General features: G+C 45.4%; 1 protein-coding gene across 1 annotated transcript in view; it reads right to left on the reverse strand.

Moving 5' to 3' along the window:
• Window positions 1-26,142, reverse strand: part of CLN6 (CLN6 transmembrane ER protein) — an 83,792-nt gene that overhangs the window by 53,084 nt on the left and 4,566 nt on the right. The window contains exons 2-4 of the mRNA XM_086958014.1: window positions 10,253-10,370; window positions 7,086-7,184; window positions 6,804-6,992 (exon numbers count right to left, since the gene is read on the reverse strand). Coding sequence (XP_086814140.1) covers window positions 6,804-6,992; window positions 7,086-7,184; window positions 10,253-10,370 — 406 coding nt within the window. The remainder of the gene's footprint in view (window positions 1-6,803; window positions 6,993-7,085; window positions 7,185-10,252; window positions 10,371-26,142) is intronic.

The raw sequence follows: 26,142 nt of genomic DNA on the forward strand, positions 1-26,142 counted from the left end.
AACATTTTTGTTGTGGGGAGGTCCTCTTATTGATAGGGGAATGGCTCTTAGCGATAGGGCATTGGTCCCTCTGTGCCATAATTGGCCGCCCTGTGTCACCAAAGCATCATTGTATGTTTTAGTATTAATATAACACCGATCAACTTCAAAACCACCGGAGAGCTATACATCACCAGGGAGTGAAATGGAGGGTTTGGGAGATGTCACAACATCGAGTACATCAAGTAAGAATTTCCATATTATAGAGTTCATACGGATTATACAGTTACACTATATTTCATGTTCTTATAACTGTATTACATTTCACTTGTTGATTTATTTTATACACAGGGAAATTAATTGATTTGCCCAGAATCACGCGATTTTTCAGTCAACTGCCAAAACAGGGATCACAACCCTGGCCCCAAGGTAAATTGGCAAATTAACCACTAGACTCTATCTCCTCCACCTTTATGATAGAGTCGGCATTTCTCTGATGTGGTCACATGCAGTCTGGGACTTGTAAGTACCGATTGTCTGTGAGATGGGGTGGCCTATATGTGTCTTGCCTGCCTGTGTGTGTGAAAGGGGCTTCCCTGTGGCAGGGAAAAGCCTATGTTGGAAAATAAGATAAGCTACCTGTCTCAGAGAAGGCCAATGAGTGACACAGAAGGTCCTCTCTGTGACAATGAAAGGTCTATCCGAATTAAGGTCATTTGAATAAAAACCATCTCTGAAACAGGAGGGTTCTTTCGTAACAAGAGAAGGCTCCCAGTTTCAAAGAGGACTCAGTCCTCTATTTTGCTCCCCCTAAACCATGGAGCATCGGGTAGTGTTATGTTACTAGGGGCATTGTTTTACTACTTTAATATTGTATTTGCTAATGTTCTGCAGAATATGGTTGCACCATTGTACAGGTGACTTGTTTTTCCAACTTATCACCAACAACCTGAAATAACAAGCTGTTTTACTTCGGATGCTGCTGTGTCTACAGTACACGTTTGCAAATGCTGTACAGAAACAATTTTACTTTATTGTTTTTAGGTCATGACCTAAACTGTCTGTTGTTTAAGACCTATTGTCAACAATTCAACGTACATAGGATTGGCTTTGCGTCAGCCCATTGATGGTGATTTGTTGGCTTTCTTGTCTATCGCATTTCAGTGCTCCTAATTTGATGGCTTTACTTCCTAGTCCACTCTGGCACTGTATGTTAACTTTCCACCTCCCCCACACCATCAACTTCCCCACTTACATACACTGGCACGGCGGTCATCTTGCAATGGTTTTTCTCAAAGCAAATGAAAACCCATTCAAAGAGGCCAACCATGTGTGCACACACATACATGGCAGCCATCTTTAAAGGATTTGTCTTAAAGCAAAATAATAATTATTCAAAGATATCTGCAGTGTATGCTCGTGCACATGTAGAGGAACATTTAGGGGTAAAAAGCATTGCCAAAGCCAATACGTTTCATGGGTGTGACCTTTGGCTTTATCAATACTTATCAGCATTCAATACTGCGAAGCTAGAGAGTTTCCTATGCGGCTACTGGCATGGTAATGTGTGCTCTATCCAACTTGGACCATTAAGAAATGGGCATGACAATTAGTGAATTACATTCTGGGGCAATATGGGCACTGCATCACTGTATTATCTGTTGGCTAAATTTTAGAGGTGGACGAGCCACTGAAGGCTCGAGCATGGCTCTGACTTGGCTCCATGTCCTCTTGGACCCTTAAGCTCAAAACAGGCTGTGTTCATGTGCTGTCTGCCTGTCACCCACGCTCTAACATCATGCACCAAGAATTTAAGACAAAGGATTCACTTTTAATGTAAAATAAGGGACAGGAAGAGATACCCATCCAGTGGCCGAATTGCACAATGTGAAATCAGACAATTTAGGCTCAATCAAAACTTCCCTGAATTACCAAACTGTTTGACGTTGGGAAAATATTTAATTTCCCTGTGCATCATTTTCTTTTTTTTATTGCATATAAGAGAATTTTCAAATATGTGAATTCAAGCTGTGTACTGTACCAAACCATATATCGTGTTTGATTTAATCAATTATAATTTTGCTCATGCATAAAAATAATCTACGTCACATATAGGGTGGACATGACTATTGACTTGCCTCTTAGTTCACTAATGGTATTGTTATCAGGGCCGGATATGGTGGTAGGGTCACTTACGCTCAGGTCACTTTCAATAAATGCCTCCACAATGCAGTGTTATATTGTGATGTACTAAGGTGAAACGCTTCCACGTGTTAAAGAATTATGCTTTTTAAATTAAGGAGAGACTTTATCATATTTTAATATGATGTTTGCTGATAGATTTACATGCCAATCTATTTGATGGGTAAGCTCATGCTTTGATTCTCCCTGTTAATTTGTTGGCTCGCCCATCTCTAATAACTTTACTGAGGCCTGAACAGGTATGATCAGTAACCTGATGGTAAGACCTAACCTGCACCACTGATAGCGACCACAACAACACTTTGGCATGGTGATCAGTCCCCTTGCACTGTGAGCAACACATGGGCACAATGAGTGGTGCTGGCCCCTCCGAGTATTAGCGCTGGCCCTTGATTGGTCAGCATTATTAGCATATATCTGGGATATATTAGTCCCCATTGCGAGCTGGCTCTGCCCTTCATATAATTAACATCACCAATAAATATTTGAGGAAGCTATTGAAAGTACCCTGGCATGTGATTTCCACATCATGGCATATCCCAGAGTCAAACCTGAAGTTTATTTTCTCACACAGAAACTTGGAAGGAGGATTAACCGGTACAGGACAAGTGGTAAGCTTGTCAAACTGGTGTCGTTTTTCTTGATAAACAATTTTCATAATGATCAGTGGATTTTTTCAAGCTGGACCTGCTGTATCAAAGAGGTGCTGCTTTTACTTTTACCCACATATTTCTCTACTGTGCATTCAGCGTTTTGTGCACACAGTTTCCTTAGCAGCAGGTACATTATCAGTGTTCAATTTGTAAAACAATGAGTTCCGGTGCGCAAAACTCTGCTGAGAAGTCCACAGCCAGTGCTATTAAGTCGTCAGATGTTGAATACCAAGGCTGTGTATTTGACGCCTCTTTAAACCACTACCAGATGCTCCCTGCCCGTAATCTCACTCTTGCAGATTCCTGCTTTCTCCCTTTGTGACTGTTTTTCCTCCTTCCTTCCCATTTATGTATTTTCCCCACTCTTCCTCCTTGTAAATGTCTGATGAGGAAAAATAAAACATCACTTACAACGCAACTTTTACAACGCAGTGCCTTTATGACGCAACTTTTACAACGCAAACCATTACAACGCATTGCGCTGGGGGGTGCTCTAGGATAGGGAATAGGTTTAATTTACTGTCCAACACCTTCCCTACTATCCACGGGGACTGGAGTTGGAATAGTAAATTAAACTATTCACTATCCAGCACCCCAAAGCACTATGCGTTGTAATGGTATGCGTTGTAAAACCCGCGTTGTAAAAGCATGCGATGTAAAAGCATGCGTTGTAATGTCGTACATCCACTGGCAAACACTGGCTCATGCTAAGCACTGCATGACTTGCTGTTACAGAGAAACATTTATATAGTTCCCATATAGAAAAGCCTGTAAATCTAAACAAAAGTTTTTGGCAAATATATTTGAAAAATTGTACAGTGAAATAGACACACTGATTATTGTGTTTTTAATTGTTTTGGGTGGGGGTGGGACAGCCCAAGCACTCCCTAAAACTAGGCCTGGGTGGAGTTTGTGGAGTACTGCGCTACGCAGAGCTCCGCAAGTGGCAGAGTGCATTTGGTCATGCTGTTCCTGTTGATTTTCAGCCCTAAATATTTTTCCCGCACTATAAGATCAGCCATAAACTGCCACATGCGCAGCGCAAAAGGGCGCTGCTTCTATTCTTGCAGCTCGAGTACATTTTCTACCAAAGTGGAAGCTTTCTTGACGCGAATGGAAAGGTTGTCAACGTGAGCGGTCATGACCATCTGTGACCATCTGCAATGAGAAATCTGACCATCCACATTGAGGAATCTTGCCTGGAGGTGGATTTTCCGTTCGCACACGCCAACTTAGCATTGGTGAGTGAAGAAAAAAAACTCTTCTTCATTTTGCTGTACTCCGTGGAGTGTGGAAAACTCTGCAAACTACACCAACGGAGCAGAGTTCACTGCCCAGGCATACTTAAAACCACCCTTTTTCCTTTTGCCCAATGTCTGCCCTCATGGAACTCTTTAGCAAAAGTGTGAGTTTTACTTACTCCGTGCAGCATAGGAATTGCATTAAAACAGTTTTCATGTCTTCTTTTGTTTCCCACTCACTCACTGCTTCTATCCTCCTGCTTCTATTAGTCCAACACCTTTCATTGACTATCTTGATGTATCTATTTTTTCTTGCTTAACATGTGGTTTTCATTTGTTCTAGTTAACTCTTCAAAAAATACCATTGATATGACTAGATTTCTTTCTCACCCTGACAATTGACCAATGCTGTTTACTGGCAACCCTCTGAACTACATTTCCCTCTTATGAAGTAGCTTAAATGGCACAATGCAGCTCTTATTTCGATATCCTCTTGCCTGCAGCTCTACCTCACGGTGCTCCTGCCCCCTCCACCATCTGGACAGTTCCACACGGCTTCATCTTTAGAAGCCCTTTGGTTTCCATTTTCTATGCCGTGTGTTAAAATTATATAATATGCCCCTTTCTTTCCTTCTTCCCTCATTCCCTCTTCTGTGCACCGTATTCATCGCCTCTCGCACTTCGTGATGCTCTCTCCATCCCTTGCACCACCACGGTTTTGCTCATTTCCCCCCAGACCACTCAAATTGTGCAAGGCTCTTCTCCATGAAATTCGTACTCGAACTGCTCTGCTTCTTTTTAACAGCAGGCTAAAACTGCATCTATGCTCTCCAGCATCTCCTAATAAATCTTACATAATGGTCTCAATGTCTGCTCCTTTGTGGTTAAGAAATGTCTTCACTGGCGCGTTTTTTAAATACATTTTCAGGGCATTTTGGCTAAAGGATTTCATAAATTATTATAAAGCACTGTTTCACCCTGAAACCTTTTGTGAATCTGTCTACAATTGATTATTTGTTGATTGATTACTTATGATGCCCTGCTGCCACTGTCAATAGTAATTGGTATAATCAGCTCACAAAGCATTTTTAATGCAAATGATTTAAGAAAGCAAGGTGTAGTTGTGCGGACAATTTACAACACTAGAGCCCCACAGCCATTTGATAGCTTAGGGCCTCACTGTGATGGCGGTCGGACATTTGTTCGACCGCCATCCTGTCGGGATCGGGACCGCCCGACTAGCTGTCGGCGGTCTCGCCATTGGCATTAGGATCCGACCGCCTTCAAGGCAGTCGCAATGTGTATCTTTTGTATTGCAATGTGTGTTGTGGGCTTCAGCAAACACCACAATACAAAATAAACACATTTTGCATATCCCTGCACGTTGTGGCAGGCACCATGTGGTACTTGCCACATGGTGCACGGATATGTAGAGGGCACCATTGGTGCCCTTCAGGGCCCATGGCGGAGGTCCAGGGGGGAAGGGGGGCCCGCTATGGGCCCCCAAGTCACTTTCTGCCTCCTTTTCATGGCGGGTTAAATGACGGACACTGACATTGTAATCCCTACGGCGGTGCCTGAGCAGGCACCACCACCATTGTAGGGATTACAGTCTGTCCGACTGTCCAAGGGGCCCGTCGGATTAGTGTTGGATGGTCTCCTCGCCCGCCGACCATCTGCCCGCTATCCTACTGTGGCGAGCAGTGTTGCATGGTTCCAGGGCTTTAAGTGGACCGGGTCTCAAGGGGTCTGAGCACCGGCAGTTTTTTAAAAGGGGCCTCGAAACGGGTCTCTATCGGGCTCTGTTTTGAGCCCTGACACAGGCAGCCCGTTTTTTCCTGGACTGCAGTGACCGCTGTTTGCTGTCACTGCAGTCCGGAAAAAAGTGCCAGGGCGCAAAACAGAGCCCGATAGAGACCCGTTTCGAGACAGCAGGCACATGGATGTGCACTGCTCACACTGCTCACTTCTCAGTAGTAGAGAAGTTACAGCATGACGTCATGCCAGGGGAGCGTTGTGGGGGAAGGGAAATTCTTTAAGAGTCATTTTCTTTCTGGATTTCCCTTCTCTTTCTGAAACTCAGGAGCAGCAACATTGTGGTAGGGTCACCAAGGATTTAATTGGAAGCTTTGTCAATATTATATACAAGTTATAGTTGCAGCTTATTTATCTTCTGCAAGTAATAACCATTGACAAAGCCAATAGTCCTTACTTGTTGTAGGTATGATGTTACTTGTATCAAATATCTGGATGCAATGACGGAAACAGCAAAATACAAGTCGGGCGGCACACTATGTATGCTAAGCACAGATTTTTAGGTAAGTGATTTAAAGCCACGCCCCTAATTACACTGGCCACGCCCCTTTGAGAGGCCCCCCAGTTTTTTCATCCCACTTAAAGCCCTGCATGGTTCTATGGCGGTGGGACCACCACAGACGGCCTGACGGTGGCAGCCCCACTGCTATCGTAATGAGGCCCTTAGTGTGCAAACGGGTCAGAGGATCTTTTGGAGCGTGTGACTGGGAGTGGGCAGGTTTTATTGAGTAGTCGCCACTCAGCTGGTCCCACTGCAGATGGACCTGGACTACAGCACCTGCCTTCCTGTCTCTGTAGTGCTCCTGTGTCCCTCCATGGGCAGAAGATGAGACTAATCTGACCAGCAGTGCCTGGCTTCCTGTTTGTGTAACAGTCTTCTCATCGCCAGCGCAATATAACAAGACAGGCTTACCAGTGTCTCAGGCTTCAGGTTCTTGATGATTGGGTTCTCACGGACAGAGAGGTGATGTTGGTAGCCACTAAAGAGTAGGCGGTGGTTGACAGAGTCACCCACCAAGTGGATGCTCGCGCCCATGACGAAGGTGATGATGCTCACATAAATGACTGCTCGTGGAAGGGTCTGCGGCGAACGTTCCACCAGCTGGAAAACATGGACGCAGATTTACAGATACTTTCATCACACTTCCTCAAACTATAGCCCACCCCTATGAGCCTCGTGAACAAGAAGACTCACCTTGAGAAGGAGAAAGGGGGTGATGATGTTGTACGCCATGTGGAAATAATCCCCTGCACTCGGCTTATTCAGAGGGAACCAATCCAGCGGGAAAACAATCTATTGGGAGAAAAAAATCTAAGGTTGGAAATGAAAATGTGGTATTGGGGGTTGGATGCTCTTGGGTAACTGGGCCACACAATTAATTATACCAGTACAGGTAAAGGTATATCCTGGGTCTTTCCAAGCACTAATATTTGATCAGGTGGGTCGCTGGAATTCACAAATTCAGTAGTGTTTTACGCAGTGTGGGGCAGCTAAGATTAATACTTGCGGTACTAACTATCCACATGCCTTATAAGCCACTCATGTGTATTATAGATCCAGTTATAAACGAATGTGAATACAAAGGGGCCAATGAGACCCTAACAAAAAGAGTTATGTTAAAATGGTATTTGGAGTACACTAATGCTTTGGGATCCATCTATAGGAGGAACTCTAGGAGTGCTATAACCTACACATTCAGATTTTGGGTAACATGGAATAACCAGGAACCACCAACCTACCAGATACCAAAAAGTAAAATTCTATTGCACACATGACCCTCACACATAAATTGCTGGGGTACCCTTGAGTAACTACAGGCCACACATTCAAATTTCGGGAAGCTAAAATAAACTGGAACCCAGACTTGTAGCGTTGGGATGCCCTGATGCAACTGTGGCACATACATGGAGTACTATTTTACCTGGATCAACTGAAAGATTTTATTATAGTTTTAGGGTACCCAGAAGCACCTGGAATTACCACATATAGTACTGAGGTGCAGCAGGCAACTGGGGACCAGGTCTTTTTTGGTAGGATAACTTGGGGTCATGTGTGCTATAGAATGGTATTCTTTGGACTCCGAGGCCACAACACTTGCAGATTAGAGTACCCTGGAGTAAATGAAACCCACACATGGACTAATGGGGTGCAATATGTTTCACTTTGGCATGAGGGTGGCGGCGGCCACGAGCACCTGAGATACATGTGTAAAGTAGTAGGGCACCTAGGAGGCAAACAAATCAAACATATGCAGCCCTCTGGTATCCAGGAGTTTCTGAGACTCACAGCTGCAATAGTGGGGTATTGATAGTATTTGAGAACCTGCACTGATATATCTAAGAACGTCCAAGACCCACTCACTGTACTAGGATGCCCAAAAGAATCTTCTACCCACACATGCAGTCCTACTGCACATATTGACAACACCTACTCTAAGAGGCAGTATTGGGACCACTTATGAAATGCTGAGATACACAGTAGAAGACCAGTTCACATAATCCCTTGAATAAAAGGCTCGATGAGTACTCAGTGATGTGAGGAGGCCAACATCACCAGTGAGAATCAAAGTCGCTCTTAGAGGTTACAATTTATGAGCCACCTATGACTTTAAAGCGGAGGGTCTCCCAAGCAGGGCCGGACTGAGACCAGCAACCAGCCCTGGCAGGTTGCTTCTCCACCGGCCCTGTTAACGGGAGGGGAGGGGGTTCTTAACTGCAAAGCGCTGCTACCGCTTTTCTTACAGAGAGCCGATTTTACAAAACCGGCACTCTGTAAGAAAAGCGCCCCCTGCGGCCACGAAACCGGCCTCCACCCCTCCAGCCCACCGGGGAAATGCCCGGTGCCCGCAAATGCCAGTCCGGCCCTGCTCCCAAGACGTGATGGAGACGCTGTTTCCTATGCAGTAAGTGCTCAGCAGGTCCCCAAGAGTCAAAGATATTCCACTGAGGTAAGACCCGAGGGGTCTCTTCTGTTCTTAGAGTTCAGGAATGTCCTAGAAGATGAGCCCCATGGAGTCTCTCAAGAGGTAAGAGTTGAGGACTCATAGGAGTCTCGAACATATTTCAACAGTGGCAGCCGGTAATTTTACCAGGGAGGAGGTGGGGGTGCACACACATACACACCACTCACACCCATTCACCACACTCACTAACAAAAACACATACATTCATACATACACACATGCAAGCACCAAACATTTAAAGAAAACTTAAAACTTACCTTACATGCAGATCGCTGAGAGGAAAGCCTAGGAGGTCCCAGGAGGGTTTGCATTGCTGCCGTCCTAAGGTCAGCCAATGAGGGAAGGCAGCAGTCCTAACTTCATCACAGGGCGTGGATGGACTCAGTTAGACTGCTGACCCTACCTCAGTCTGTGACATGGAGTCCCTGATTGACCCTCGGCCCTGGGCACTTCAGGACTTAAAACTGAAGTGCTCAGGTCTGAGGCAATGGGTGAAGCTCCCCCTCGTTATAAGGGAGGCCCTCGAAACGCTTTTGCCAGGCGGAGGAGGTCATGCTCACAGGGCTGTGAAATCCTCAGCCTGGCAAAGTTCCGCTAAGGCAGCCAGGAGCCTGCGCGTTTAGTGCCTGCATAGCTCCTGTCTGCCTGACCTGAACAGGAAGAGTGTCCGTCAGGCTGACCTTGGTTCAGCAGACAGAAACTCTTCTTGCCTGGAAATAGGTGGGGGCGTGGCCCCTCAGCCTGTACGGATGGGCCACATCTGTATTTCAAGGGTGTGGGCAACCATTTACTCCACTCACAAAAATAGCCAAGAATAGGGTTAATTTGTAGATTTGAGAATGTACTGGTAACATGCTCGATCACTTGAAGTGAATTCATAAGGTGAGCCTGATGAGTCTTCCCTGAAGTGGAGGAGTTTCCTGTGAGGTGAGACTTGAGGAATCTCCCATTAAGGGGGGTCTTAAAGTTATTTATTTATTAACCACGATCAGGGCCGGACTGGGATCCGAAACCGGCCCTAGCAAGCTGCTCGGCCAGTCCCCTGGGGGGGAAGGCGGAGGGTGTGGCTTGTTACAGGGGGCCTATATTGCCGACCCCAAATAACAAAAACGGTCCCCACCGGCCCAAAACCGGCCCCCACCCTGGCAGCCCACCGGGGAAACGCCCGGTGCCCACTCCGGCCAGTCCGGCCCTGACCACGATTTGTGCTTTATGGAGTTTCAAATGAGATCTGGAATAAGGAGTCTCTCCTGAGATGAAAGTCAAGGAGCCTCTTGCAAGGTCTGAAATGTCCACACTCCTTCAGAAGCCTACTATTTAAAAAAAAAACATATGAATGTCACCACTATCCACCCCACTTTAGGTCACTTAACAAGTCAGGTAGACTCTTGGTACTCACCATGGCGATGGGACGGCCAAAATCCAGCACCCAGTTCTGTAGCGTGAAATAGAACCACAGGTCGAGGTGGAACTGTGAGGATTTGGGTGCAACATCAGTGTGTCCATGGACTCCATGCCTTCAAAAGGAGGAAAGGATTGCAATATCAGCCTCCATAATGTGGCATAAAGACAGAGGAGGGCAGGGCTGTCACGGGTTTTCTCTAGGCCCATGCCTAAAAATGTGCCCGCAGCCTCTGCTAAATCCCACATCCCCAGTGTTTCTCCATCCACATTTTTCAACCCACAAAATACCCCCCCTCCAATAAATAACAAACTGTTAATATCAAACACAACATAAATAAAAAGAAATTGGACTGCACATCAAGTGACGTTTGTACTCTGAATTGCAGATCATAGTCACTCCATGGCTGCTACAAAGCATATTTGCAAACATACACATCCAGCACCTAAACCTCAACAGATATTCACTTTAATAAAGGAAAGATCTACTCCATGACACAAAACAGAATATTTATTTTTCTAAAACACAGGAACCTGTGGTTATCCATAAAGTGCGGTGTTCTATGGTTGATTGGGCTCAACATTGGGAGCTTTGTCCACTAGTGCGGGGGTGAATATCAGGCTAGGAGAGAGTGCCTCAGCTCTACCATCAGGGTTACCCACACATGGCCTGTAAACCTCTGCTGTTTCTTGAGGAGCAGGGCATATGTGTGCAATATGTGCAATTGTTTTGGGAGAAAGGAGATTATTATTAAAACTCTGATTAGTAACCTTCCAAGAAACTGTAATTTACTGGATGTTTATGTTAATAAATCGAAACTGAAGTTTTATAGGAGGATGGCCTCGATCAGTAAGTTTATCTCTGTGTTTAAAACACTGACCACCCATGCTTGTTCTCTACTTTCCTCTGTAAATGAGCCATACCCAGAACTCCTGGGGCTCTGGGCATCTCTGATTAGCACTCTTGGTATAAATATTTCTGGATGCAACACTCCGATTCCCTGCCTTGATAGGTCCAACCACCTCATCCAGAGAGAGTAACAACGACCTGGATGCAAGAATTGGTAGTCAAACTTTACGCAAATGTCTAGCAGTAGGAGGAGACCACCCAAAAATGTGCCAGATCCATAAGTCAAGAATATGCATTCTTAAGGCACAAGGCTACCTGAACCTGTATTTTGTCAATTTTGAATTTATAAAGTGCAAGCAAGGGGTGCGACAATGTATGGGGCTGAATTACAGGGCCATTGCTCCTCTGGTAGCTTGAGTAAAATAGAGAATAATTTTATGAGGCAGATGCTAGTCCTCCCCCTTAGTACTCCCCTCACCCCTCCTCCCTCTACGTCTGGATCTAGGAATCAGGCCAATTGGGGATAATATTGGACTTAGACCCCTAACTTTTTGGCGCAGATTGTAGGTGCCCCCCAGAGCTGGCCGTTTATCGGTCAGAATTAAAGGAGCTATTGAGTTTCCCGGGTCAAGGTAAAATACTGTGGTTTGTACATGTAAATGATGGATGTTGAATGCTGGGTAAATCACGCTTATGGAGTAACCCTAGGAGGTGTGCCCTGGAATTTCACGCTCAGAATTGGTAAGATCTTATAGGACGCTCAAACTTACAGGTATCTAGGGGAGTTCGGCCTTAGGACACTCGACAGCCGAATTCTTGAGATTCAAAGACGAGTACATAATAATAGTCTTTCCTGGATGACATCCAACCAATTGTGGCAAGGAAGCTAATCGTCCAGTTTAGATTCAGGATCTTGTCGCTCCATGCTTTCTCTAACAAATGGTCAAAAATTACATTCTGAGTGTGCCCTGCCTGTAACTGTGAGGAAGAGTCAGAGCTTTGTGTCTTTCTCTTCTGCCCTGACTACAAATCAGCCAGACATTGCTGGCTTATCCAACTGTGCAGGAACATATGGTTTGTGCACTGTAAGGAGCAGTGCTTTAAATGAGCCGGTACTGTCCAGTAGAGAGTACCGGCACTTTTTTTATTTTGAGGAGGAGAGTACCGGCGCTTCTCAAGAGAAATGCAATACCTTTAATTGGAGAGTTCCGGCACTTCCCAGAAACAAGCAAGTACTCTGCTACAGAGTACCTGCACTTTTATTTTTCCATTTCAAGCACTGGTGAGGAGGCATTTAGAGTCCGGAAGTACGATACTCATATGCCCATTGTCTTTGCTGTATCCTGATTCTTTACCACGATGTGGCGTACTCACTGGATGTTTCTAAACTCGCCTCTGCGGCCAGAAAAGCCTATATTTTTAATATCTTTTAACCTTTTATTTAAATTTTTACTCTTTTTAATTTTTTAACGTTAAGTCCGTTGATGAAATGAGTTTTTACTTTGATAAAATTGCATGTGATGCTGTTCATGGCCGATGTGGCTCTTACATAAGGGATAAATAAATACAAAACCGGGAGTGGAGGGTCCAAGGGAAGTTTAGAGACCTGCGCGAATATTATCCCCAGTACTATTAATGACACAACCTAGTTATCTGCAGGTCTAAAAGGCTAAACAGCACTGAAGATTAAGAACACCAGAAACCGATTCTTAATCATGTCTAGTGGAAATCCTTTCAAAAGGATGGAATCCCTTCCGTGTGATGGGATTCCGTCCTTTTGAAAGGATTTCCACAAGGCATGATTAAGAGTCAGTTTCTGGTGTTCTTAATCTTCAGTGTTGTTTAGCCTGTTAGACCCGCGGATAATTAGGTTGTGCCTTACATAGGGGAATCACACATGGTAGCTGGATGAGGATGGGTTGCAGATATGAATTCCCCGGATCTACCACCTTGTGACCCCTGTGATGCACTTCAAGGCTATCAAACAATTAACTTGTAGAGCTATTCATGGGGACGGTTTTATAGTACATGTTTTATGTGTTTAAATTTTCTGTGTATGCACTTCTATGGTCCAAGCCAGAGATCTTCAAACTGTGGGGCGCCCCCCCTAGGGGTCCGTGACTGCATTACCAGGGGAGCGCAAATCCCTCAGCAAATAAGTGTAAATTAAGATCGCCTGGAAGTGTGGCCTTCTTTATTTGGCTTATTTCCAGGCCGTTTTCATTTACAAAGAGATTTGAAGTGTAAAGTATAGAAACACCGTGCTATGGAGGCTGGGGTCATTGAGAGCGGCGGCAGGGTCAAAGAGGTGGCTTAGAAGAACAAACTATTCTGTAAGGAATTTATTATTTTATATGCAGCTACAATGGCAAAAACACACAATGAAATAAAAATAATTGCAAGTTAAACATCCCGTTTTTCTGAGCAAATCACTTAATCTTCTGTGCCAACAAATGAACGTGACCTTGTGTAATGTAAATTGTGTTCATTTAAAGTGCTGCACTATTTCGAGTCAAATTTGCTCTATATAAAACTAACACATAAAAAGTAATCGTATAGTGCCGAATGTGACATCTCAGTTGGTTACTGCGATCACTGTAGATATCTGTGTGTTTGTGTGTGAGACCAGACAGGCACAGAATTGTATCCTAGTTGGCACATTGTGGAATACTGACATGAAGTTATAGTGCTATGAAGTCCCAGCCCGTGACAGAAAGCACTGTGAACATGTAAGTCATTATTAATTAGTAACAACAGAGGAGAAACACAAAAGGAACAAGATCCATGGGTAGTGACAAAGCTGTGGCTCAGAAGAAGGGGCCACTATGTGGGGACTCATTTTTTCATTTACAAATGAACAGAGACTACTTCCTCAGAGAGATGCCCCCTAGGAAGGGTGTGGTATATAGGAGCTTTTTTTTTTTTCAAGGGCCATCACAATCATTAGTGTAACAGATACTATGGCAAGGGTGTAAGTGACCACTATCCCACAATTATGTCTTCCTTACTATAAGAAAAGGTGCTATGGGGGCCCATGATCCTTGCTAGCATTGGAGCCTGTGTCACCCTTGCTGCATTTATTTTTCACACTCGAGGGAAGAAAGTATGATTAATGTTGCAGGTAGAGTGGCACCAGGGCCCCATGGCATGACGAGCCAAGAAAACCCCAATCATGGCAGTTTTACCACCCTCCTTGACTTGCATTAGGTCCCAATGCACACTTGTATGTCAGTGTTGCTTTAAGCCTCGAAGCAATGGCTCAAGGGAGGGGAAAATTGAAGCAGAGGAGGCACCTTAGTTTAGCCTCAGAGATATGGCAGGAAGGGGGTGTAGCAAAATCGGAGCCCTGTTTTTTTTTTTAAACAAATGGCAGAGGAGATAACCTGCTTTGCTTGGCAGAAGCTATCATTAGTGAAGTGGGTGCAGCAGTCCAGGGTTCTGATGGGCACACTGCATTACAGTTACCGCTTTCATTTTAAAAAAGGGTCAAGAGGACTTATTGCCATATATAACATTAGGGCACACTTGCGGAAAAAAGAGCGATATCATGTGGGAGAATGTTTTTTCTTGAAAGGGATAGAGAGCCTGTTGCCAGGATGGCATGATGGTTAAGCGGGGTGGGGAAGAGGTAAAATCAGCAGAGGTGATAGCCTACTACGCAGGGCCTCAGTTATCATTGGTGCTGCAGGCGCAGTTGCATTGGGGCCCAGGAGTGTGAGGGGTGTACAACACCCCAATTATGGGGAGCAGTATTTTTGGGTTAATTAATGGTTTTGTTCGATGTAGTTGCTGTTTTATAAGTCTCCAATTCATTGTGGACTGTGAACTGCGAACTGCAGTACCACTGAAGTTATCTCATAAATCTTGCCCCCTGTGCTCAGCCTGTTTCTACCGCTCTCTCAATACTTCTCACAAAGTATTGAAGGGGGGGGGGCAACTTATAAACAACTTGCTTATGGGGGCTCAAAGCAAAAAAGTTTGAAGACCTCTGGTCTAAGCTGACCGAAATAATGTTTATTGAAATGGAATGGTAAATTTGCAGCAAAATAATTTCAGTAACATTCAGCAATTTTAAATGCTGGCATCAGACATTGGACTAGACTTCCCCATCCAAACTCAACTAACTTTATTCAACTTTGTAACCGTGGCTATGACGTATCCTTTGGTATTTGTCTCTAACTGTGTGGACTTCACATTATCTGCAGTTGCCTTTCTTTCTAACCGATACCAAAGGGGATAATGGATGGAGCGTTTGAGCAAATCAAACACTCACTCCCAGTCAACTGATCTGGTTTTAATCCATCACCGGTTTTTAGCTCACTATGGACACTGGAAATCCCAATGCCCGGCTTTGTTAGGGGCTGGTAGGGGCAGAGAGGCGAGGGAAATAGCAAGTGGACAGAGAGGAAGAGGACATGGGAGAGGGTACGCGAGTGAAGCAAGCGAGGAAAGGCCAGGAAGAGTAAAAGCATTTGACCATCCCAAACAGAATCATTACCAACCGACAGATTATGACAATACGTACGACTTTGCATAGGACAGCCAGGGGCAAGGGAGGGATCCAGTCGAGCTCTATGTTGATCAGCAAGGCCCTTATGTTACTGCTGAGGTCATGGGCACAAAGTCACCATTTTTGGTAGACACCGGAGCAACACGTAGTGCACTATCCAAACGACTGATTCCAAGGGCACCCTTGTCAGGCTCACATGTGACCTCAATAGGATTTGATGGTACGGCCTCCACCAACCCTTTGTCCCAACCAATTCCTTGTAACCTTGACAACAATAAAATCGAAACGACATTCCTCCTCTCTTCTAACACCCCAGACGCCATTATGGGTCTTGACCTTTTGAAACACTTCCATGTGACTATCAGACTCTCACCGGATGGGGTGCTTGTCATCCTGTATGACAACTGCCAGAGCCATAGGGAGAACCCTTCTCAGCACATGTTTCCCATCTCTAAGACTGACGCATCCCTACTGGACACTTTGCCATCACACTTATGGGCTAGGGCTGATTCAGGCGTAGGACGAATGATGATTGACCCTATTACACGTAACAATACGACAGGACGCAACCCTACCGAAAGTACTGCAGTACAAAATATCACCAGAGGGTGAGAAGGCACTGACAGGGAACATACACTCTTTGGTAGAGGAAGTAGTGAGCAACGTTTGTAACAGCCCTATACTACCGATTGTAAAGAAACAGGGAGAGGGAGACGGACAAGCCTACTGCTTCATCATTGGCCTGCGGGAGATAAACAAAATCGTAGTGCCACAATACCCAGTAGTTTCCGACATCACAACAATTTTGACTTTAATCCCCTCCACTGCCACCACCTTCACTGTGATTGACCTCAAAAACGCGTTCTTTTCCATACCTATACACTAAGACAGCCACTATCTATTTGGATTCACCCTAAACTCTCGTTCGTACAGATTTTGCAGAGCACCTCAGGGGTACACTGAGAGCCCAATTATCTATAGCCAGGCGCTTAAAAGACAGTTGGACGCCATACAATTGCCAGATGGAGTGGCACTAATACAATATGTAGACAACATCCTTCTAGCAGCAGACACCATACCAATAGCCGTCACAGCCACCATCAAACTACTCCATTTTCTTGATGAGAATGGTCACAAGGTCTGCCCAAAGAAATTGCAGTTCTGTAAATCGCAAGTAACCTATTTGGGTCACCTTTTATCAAAAGAAGGGAGGAAACTCACGCCTGACAGGATCCAGACAATTCTAGATACCCCTGTCCCCAAAGATCAGAAGCAAGTCCGCTCTTTGATAGGTCTCACCTCATTTTGCCGACAGTGGTTACCGAACTTTAGACTCATTGTCAAACCCCTTCTCTCTCTCCTAGCTAAAGACATCTCCTCACCTCTCCCTGGACCCCCGAATGGTAGTCAGCCTTTAAAGAACTACTCAATGCCCTTTGTTCAGCGCCTGTCCTAGGAACCCCAGGTTACTCCAAACCAATCTTCCTCTACACCCACGAGAGGGAGGGATGTGCATTGTCTGTCCTAACACAATCGATTGGTCACAAACAACGCCCTTGTGCATATTTCTCTGCCACCCTTGATCCAGTACCCAGAGCACTGCCAGCATGCCTGAACGCTGTGGCAGCTGCAGCAGTATCAATACACCTGAGCGAAGGAATAGTGCTCTCCAATCCAGTCACTGTTTTAGTACCCCATGCAGTCAACACACTACTAAACCAGACCAAAACCCAACACTTGAGTAGCGCCCAACAGACAGGATATGAGTTGACCCTGCTAGCACCGCACATTACCCTAAAGCGATGCACCACCCTCAATCCAGGCACACTGTTACCCCTACCCGAAAATGATCCTAACGTGACTCCACTACACGACTGTGTGACACTGGCCGATGAACAAACAAAGAGTGGAATAGATCTCAGAGACACCACCTTTCTAGAACCAGATGGAGAACTATGGGTGGATGGTTTGTGCCTCAAACTCCCAGACGGCACCACCTCAGCTGCATACGCTGTCACCACAGCCCGAACCATTCTGGAAACAGCCCGTATTCCCCAACGTTCAGCCCAGGCGACAGAACTCATTGCCCTCACACAAGCATGTATCTTAGCAAATGGCACAACAGTTAACATATACACCGACAGCCAATATGCCTTCCGGGTGGTTCACCATTTTGGGATCTTATGAAGAGAAAGAGGGTTCCTGACTTCACACGGTACACCCATCCTGCATGGAGACTTAGTCTCCGCCGTGACGCAAGCAGTCCTCCTCCCCAAGAAGTTAGCAGTGATAAAATGCCAAGTACATAGGAAAGTGACTGACCTCATTGGACAGGGAAATGCACTTGCAGACGTTACTGCCCGAGCCACGGCAGGAGACAGAACTACGATACAAATGTATGTGACCAGGTCACAAGCTGAACAATATACTGACGATAGGACCACTCAAAGGGACATACAGACTACAGGCACACAAGACGAATTGACCGAGTGGGAAAAGGTGGGACTAAAAGACGTGGAAGATTACTGGAGAACTAAAGACGGAAATAAATGGCTGTTACCCAATGGCTACCTCATCCCCATATTGACCATGGCACATTTACCAGCACAAATAGGCTCCACCCCCATGATTGAACTAATCACCAGAGTGTGGCATAATGTCAAGATAACAGAATCTGCAAAACGCCTAGTACAACAATGTATAGTCTGCCTACAACACAACCCAGGGAAGAGGACAGTAGTAACACAGGGAGGGTTTGGAGTCCCTGACCACCCCTTTGAAATCCTTCAAATGGATTACATCCAAGAGAGATGCCATGGTCTAAAATATGTCCTGGTGGTTGTGTGCGCTTTTAGCAAATGGGTGGAGGCATACCCTACCCGCGACAATACCGCCTTAGCCACTGCAAAAGCATTGCTGAAAGAATTCTTCCCCGTATACGGCCTTTGCAGAATTTTAAGGAGCGACAACGGCCCTCACTTCGTAGCCGAAGTGATACAGAACATACTGAGAGGGTTGGGGTAAAACAAAAGTTCCATGCCGTCTTCCACCCCCAATCAGCGGGCCTGGTAGAGAGACACAATGTAACATTGAAACTAAAACTAGCCAAAATAGTTGCCACGACCGGGTTGAAATGGCCCGACGCCCGCGTTGCTATCGATGCGCTTACCCCAACCAAACACAGACTTACCCCGTATGAGGTGGTCTTCGGCAGGCCTATGAGCATTAGAGCGGCACCAAGACTCACCTCCATTAACAATGTCCCGAACATATTAATGTCAGATTATTTGCATAGATTGAAATAACGAGCTAACAATTATCCACCAACAGGTGCAGCAAGCCTTGCCTGACAAATCCAGGGGCCCGGGACATGAAATAAAGCCAGGCGACCATGTATTGATTCGCAACTTCCAAAGAGCGAAGAATCTGGAACCTAGGTGGACGGGCCCCTGGCAAGTCCTGATCACCACCTGAACTTTCCACCGAGTGGAAGGAAAACAAAACTGGCTGCACGCTCATCATTGCAAGCGAGTCCCTCCAACACTGGCAACCTGTGAAGAGGTGGAGGTGCAAGAGGAAGTACTCCCGAAGGACCGACCAGCTCTGAGTTGCTACGCACAAGGCATCCTCGAACTATCAGAATTTCCCGACCCCACAGTGCCATCCAAGAAAGGGTACAACCTAAGATCGACGAAAAGAGGGTGCTCCAACGACCAGGCCACTAACTGAGTCAAGGTCTCAGATCGGTAGCACAGTCAACCAATGCTACCAGGAAAGCGCCAGACAAAAGTCTGTGGTCCTAACAGTTGTTGAGCCCCTCGAAGATGATGGAAGAAACTGAGCACCTGCAAAGCCACCGCAAAGACACCAAGACTGCCTACCTGCACAGCACAAAGACAATTGCACTTGTAACCTCATTTCTCACCTGTCTCCTGCTAATGGTCACATTCTGGATCATTGAAGAGAATGCACCTGCATACAGAACATTGTCACCCACCATGCAACCAACCACCAAGAAAGAACACTAACTGGTATCACTACCGCCACATCTCTGAGAACGACGTAAAGAATTCTGGAATAATTATTTTGTGCAGATGCTGCACCAGCACAATATTGCCACCAATACTAGCAACTGTTGTGTCTGTGGGCTGTTACCACATACCACCGAAAATTCCATCCCTTTCATCCCTTGGCGCTTTTCTATTCACGGATATTGCCTAGCCTGGATGATGCTCCTACAAGAAAGTTACAAAGACAATGCCACTTCCGCCGGGACCATCGCCCAGTTCTACAACGAGTTTTGGCTAAACAAAACAGGAAGAACAACCACCCCCTTCTGCCCTCGCACCTCCAATGCGACATTCCCGATGAATGTCCCCTCCAAAAAATGAGTGGAAATATCTATCTAATCTATCGCAGCCATTTTGTACTCTGTTGGTCACCTTTGTTTCACCCTGCCCTTACTAGCATCCCTCTGACCGACCTGGTATGTGTGCTGGGGGCTATAAACTCTATTGCCACGACAAACCTCAGCGCCACTTGCTGCCACAAACTCGTTTTTTCTCTCACCTCTGTTTACAGGCAAACCCTTGGGCACTCAACCTCTCACTGCACCAGGTTACACAAACAGGATCCAAATACCAAAAAGACCCTTGCAAACAAGATTTATTGCACTGCAAAAAGCAAGACTTGTTTTACCAACAATGGAACCTGTTTTTATCACCAGAACGGGCTCTTAGATCTGGCCGGTCTCACATGTTTTAGACCCTGAAGTAAGGTCCAGCTGCAAGATAAGATTGTCTGTTTGACCTGGGTGGGAAGAGAATTACTGTTGGGCTTGTGTGGCAACCTGCCCGGGGCAGGGACTCCAAGCTTGTGTAACCATGTTGATGAAACAAATGCACTGTGTAAAACCTGTATAAAAGGAAGAGCCAAATGAGTTATCAGCAGAACACCTCCCTCAGATATCCCGGTGTCTGCAGTTGACGTGATCTCCTCATGAGAAATAAACCTTCTTCTTGTCTTCCAGTTTCCAGCGCTTGCCTCATTATTTTGATAGCGAACCCAAAGTGAATTAGAGGTGAAACCCTGCACCGGGCAGCATTGAGGGTCTTAAAAGACTCACTGCCTTTCACAGGTATGCCCAGACGAGGGTCCCTTGCTCACTCTCCCACTGGATTCAATATAGCCTGGCTGATGAGGATTATGAATCCGAAACCGGTCCCAGTATGCTTGTTTCCAGTCCAGGGAAGACATGGCTTGGCAGTTCGGCGCTGGACTGTTCCCATGAGGCACAGGGTCAGACTGATTTGCATATGGCCTTGTCTGAACTGGGGTGGTGGAGTGTGCTAAAGAATGGTGATGGATGATTAAACCGAGATCAGTTGACTAGGGGTGAGTGTTTGATTTGCTCAAACGCTCCGTCCATCATCCCCTTTGGTATCGCCTTTCTTTCTTTCTAAGGCGGTTGTAAATAGATTTATATTCAATTCAGTTTAAAGGTCAACAAACTTGCTTTAATATTTATTATGCATTAGTCCAAATGCCGTTTCCACGTTCATCCTAGGGAAAGAGTTTTAATCTAAGTGATTGTGAACATTTCGGACAACCAGAGAATCCTTGCTTTGTTATTGCTTTGGATGGAAATACAGTCTGGGATGCAGCATCTCGGGTCTTTGGCTAATGGGCGACTTGTTCTAAGGGCATCTCTTACGAAAGATGCAGTGAGCATGAGACACGAGCAGGCAAACAAGCACATGCACTGAGTGGTCAGTAAATGATTAACCGCAAACACTAACTCACTTCAGCACCACCTCACTCGCTGAGGTACTCACACACAGACTTATTCACTCTGCCTAGACTCATATGAAACACATAGAACTTAGACACTGTCGTACTGAGAAAGTGAGTGAGTCAGTGGTGGAGGGATAAAGCATCTCAATCAGTGATCCATTTGCTCAAACCTCAAATCACTAAGACACCTTCTCAAAGTCTTGGATTGCTGAGGACTAATTACTTTGCTGCTTTAATCCTGGTCATTTTACCTCTTCCGAGACTAGGGCTTACTCTCATATGTCATTTTATATTATGATACAATATTTATTATGATATATAATATTTTGAAATAGACTTGTATAGTGCTGTATTGCCATTAGTGTGGTCGCAGAACTCTGTCTGGTTCATACACCTTCATGTTACCACTATGGATGAAAAATTCAGTAATACAGTATTATATTAATACTGTTTTATCAATACATTTACTCAAGGAGAGGTCGTGTTAAGTGTTGCCTACATATATTTATGGTCTTCTGGTATAAACATGTAGCAAAGTAAAATATTTTTAGGTCTGGCCGAAAGGAAAATTTAGCAGCCTCACCAGACTCATGTGATCAAAAAACAAAAAAACAAAAATGCGTACAAATATATCTGCGTAGAGATTCCTTTGATCATCTCACTTATTCCACTGGACAGCTGAACTGTCATTCAAATGTTGGTTCCGCCCACCGTAGCATAAAGCATGGGGAAATGGGTCAGTATGCTTCACCCATCGGTTATCCTCTAATGTGAGCTAAGGCATTTTGCCTGACCACAAGCGAACATTTGCCTAAGTAGAACAACACTCAGTGCCAGCCAGGTCTGGTAAGCCAATACTGTACCTTGCTAATATTTGTTCCCTTCCATTCTTTGAGACCAATTTTTTTTGGGGGGGCGGACGGCCAATCCTTCCCCATTGTGATAGAGTACATTACTCTATCATCCTGACGGAGGTACTGTGGGCCAAATTTTAAAATGACCGCCGGCCCAGCAAACATTTCAGGCATTGACAGGAACTGCCGTCAAGGTGGTTCCTGCAAATGCAAATGTTTTTTTTTTTACTTTCATAATTTTCAAAAAAACAATGCCCCCCGCCCCCACCATGGGAGTTTACTGCCATGGCGGTGGGGGTACTGAACACTTTTCAATGCCCCTTACCACCAGGATTTTCCTGGCAGTGATGGGCATTGAAAAACAGCTATATATTTGCCCATCTAAATTAGGTGGGCGGACATATAGCCAAACCTCCTTTGGGCCTTACTCCATTTGGCCCTCAGAGGAGTTTGGCCCTGGTGGGGATGGAGTAGTCTCCAGCGTCGTGCCTCTACCACATTTAATATGGGTAAGCGGACAGACCACAGTCTTGGTCGGGTGGGAACTATGTCTCAGTTGGAAGGAGTTTCTTCTCCAGCAATATATAAACTGGCCCATAATCCTTTTTTATTTTTTTTAAGGCACCCTTGTGTGTTTGAACTAAACATTCAGGTTATTTTGATTCCAAATCAATAGTACCTTTTGTTTGCATTAATAAGACTCCTAATTTGGAAGGACCATCAAGTCCTGTCTTTCAAATGTGTTTAACTGGCTATCATCGAACCACCTAAAATGCAACCCCGATAAAACAGAGATTGTGTTTTTTGGTGACCTCTCTAGAGGTGTGTAGGACGTGGTAGCTCAAGACACTCCGCCCCCAGATCCCCAAGACGGCCACCTCCCCAAAAAGACGGTCCCTCTCTCCCTATTCTGAGATCAGTGGCTGAGAGTCCCTTCCCCGACACTACTTTGGACCGAGTACACATTTGAGCAGAAAAGAAAGCCCCAGGTAAACTTTTCAGGCAGAACCCCTGAAAAGGAAAGATTGACCTGCTCTGGTAGAGAAGCAACAACCATGGTTTCATTTTTTACTGAGGAATGCAGTCAGAAATCCATTGTCGCTCCTGAGGAGGTCTGCTGCAGTTCCTTCCTCATTCGCTCACTTATCTGCTATTCCACTGAAGACAAACCAATCAAATGCTAGGTGTCTGCGGCTGCCCCACGTCATCGCTCACATTGCTCCCTGAATATCTAGGGCTCACCATGGCCTACATAGGCCTGAACACATCGTGCCTGACTTTAATAAGGCGGCCGCCTCTGCCTTCGCTCTCTTGGCAGCCCACGCTCCCTCTCTGGATTACTCCCCCTCCACTCCTTTTTACCTCTGCTCCTAGTGGGGACATGTTCCTCCGCTACCTGACTATGCAACTGTTGCCCCTGTTTCTACTCTAACCTACTTTTCCTGAACACTGAGACCTGAGCAACACGACTAATGCCTGGTGAAGCTGCTAGATAGCTATTGAGGAGATTGGCCCTGGTTTCCCCCTCGACCGTCACCTACCCAGCCGAACATTGGGCACAGTTTCGTCTTCGTCTCCCTGCTCTTGCTCCTTTCCTCCCTCTTACGAATTCTCACAACTCTGCTTTGGTTTACTGTACCCTACTATGCTCCTGTAACTGATGTAACTTGTAACGTAACGATCCTGTGGTAAAGTGCTATAAATCTGTGAACCTACCTCTGACCGTGGAGACCTAACTTTTTGGCCGATGCCCCCGTGGAGCTACATGATAGCTATAGAGGAGATTGGCTGTGGGCTACCCCTTCGGCCGTCACCTACCCAGCCGGATATTGGGTAGACCTTACTTCGTCTCTCCGTCGTGCTCTCCATCCTACCCCTTCACTCCACCCCCTTTCTCCTTATGCTCCACTTATTCCTCCTCTTTGCTCTCTAACTGTTTTCTCAATGAGACCTAGCCGCTTGACTGATGCCCGTTGAAGCTACCAGATAGCTATAGAGGAGATGGGCCGTGGACTTTCCCCTCGGCCGTCACCTACCCAGCCGGACTTCGGGCAGACTCTCCTTCGTCTCTCCATCCATCCTATCTCCATCCTTTCTCCCTCCGATACCTTTACCCCACCCCCTTACCCTTCTAAGCTCCATTTACCTCGTCTTCTGATGCACTTGAGTTGTTTTCTTGGAACTGATGTAACTTGTAACTGATGTAATTTTGTAACTTTGTGTAAAGCGCTCTGATAGCTCCAGGTTTAGCCATCGCTATAGAAAACTCTAATAAATAAAAAAAATTAAAAACTAAAAAAAAAAAACCTGGGAATTAAAATTGACAGTGCCCTGTCTTTTCAACTACATATTCAGACAATGGTGGGCTCCTGTTTTGGGATCCTACGCTCTCTGAAGAAATGCTATCCTTTTCTGTCAGAATAAACCAGGAAAACAGTGGGCCAAGCCCTGATCACCTAGAGGCTTGATTATGGACATGTTCTCTACTTAGGCCTCCCAGACTATCTTCTCAGCGGTTTACAGTTAGTCCAGAATGCGGCAGCAAGATTATTTCTTAACCTCGCTCCAAGAACACATATGACCCCACTTCGGAGGGCACTTCACTGGTTGCCCATCAAAAAGAGGATTCGTTTCAAGACATTGGTCATAGCACATAAAGCGCTCCACGAGAAAGGAGCCGTCTATCTGAGGAGGATATGTGCGTATGCCCCCTGCAAAGAGCTGCGATGCACATACATCTTTTAATACAGAATTACTCAAATTTGCGGGGCAAAAAAGGGCGGAAGATCTTTTTCTTTTCTTGGCTCAAAGGCACGGAATACAATCCCTAGGGAACTCTATGCCATTTCAGAGCTTCCTGTGTTAAAAAAAACTGTCTGTTTCAACAAAATGAATAAAACGATTAACTTTTTGGGCAGATGGCAGGATCTCCAACGGTCAGTGCCGGGACACTCCTTGGAGTATGCACACGCTATGCAAAAGCTAATTCATTCATTCATTTATTCATTCATTCATATTCCTCTGTTGTACATAAATGCTAAAAAAGCTATCTTTACCTGTTTCAAGTTCAATTGCCTGCTAAGAAGCACTTGCACTGTTCCTTTACAATTATACTCAAAGGCTTTTTTTAATGTAATGCTTTCACTTGGAATCATATGGACAGCATTTTTTTAAAATAATTTGTGGCACATGACTGCGATAATTATTATTAATTTTTGTAATCGCAAAAGCTTCCCAGGGCCAGAACTACTGGCATTGTCAACGTTTTTTCAGTACGGGGTGGTGATATTAACCTATGTTTGTGGAGAGAAACTCAACTAATGGGCATTTTGCTGGGTAGCCCTTTATTCCTTTCTCCCTCGCCCCAGCAGACGGTCTTGCCCCTCCCACTAAATGGAGGTCTTGTGTAGGATTTGGGAATGATGAAAAGACCTCGGAACTGAAGCACTTCTCTTTGACATTGGCCGTCTCTGATTTTTCCAGGGGAGAAAGCAAAATCTAGATTTAAAATGTTAAAAGCTGAAAGAAGCAAATTAAAGGCCTGCTACACACAAAGAATCTACAACTATAAAAGAAGAGAAAATTAGTTTATAAAGCCAATAGGTTTGACACGTGTGTAGTGTATGCAGACAGTGCACACAACACAGAACAAGACATGCCCCAGATCAACACACCTACCAACACCCTTTTTCATAGCATCCAACAGACAAGCAGGCACCCTTGCAGAGACCCGCAAGGGTTACAGACATTGAACCAGGGCACTGAATGATGTGGGGTGATGGGAACAAGGTCATTTGCATCAGGGCAGAGAGTGTGATTTGCAACAGAGAAGCACTAGAGATGCTACTCTGGGGAGTACGGAGTTAAAAGCCTTAGGGGAT

This window comes from Lissotriton vulgaris, chromosome 2_1 (assembly GCF_964263255.1).
Source record: "Lissotriton vulgaris chromosome 2_1, aLisVul1.2, whole genome shotgun sequence".
NCBI classification, from domain to species: Eukaryota; Metazoa; Chordata; class Amphibia; order Caudata; family Salamandridae; genus Lissotriton; species Lissotriton vulgaris.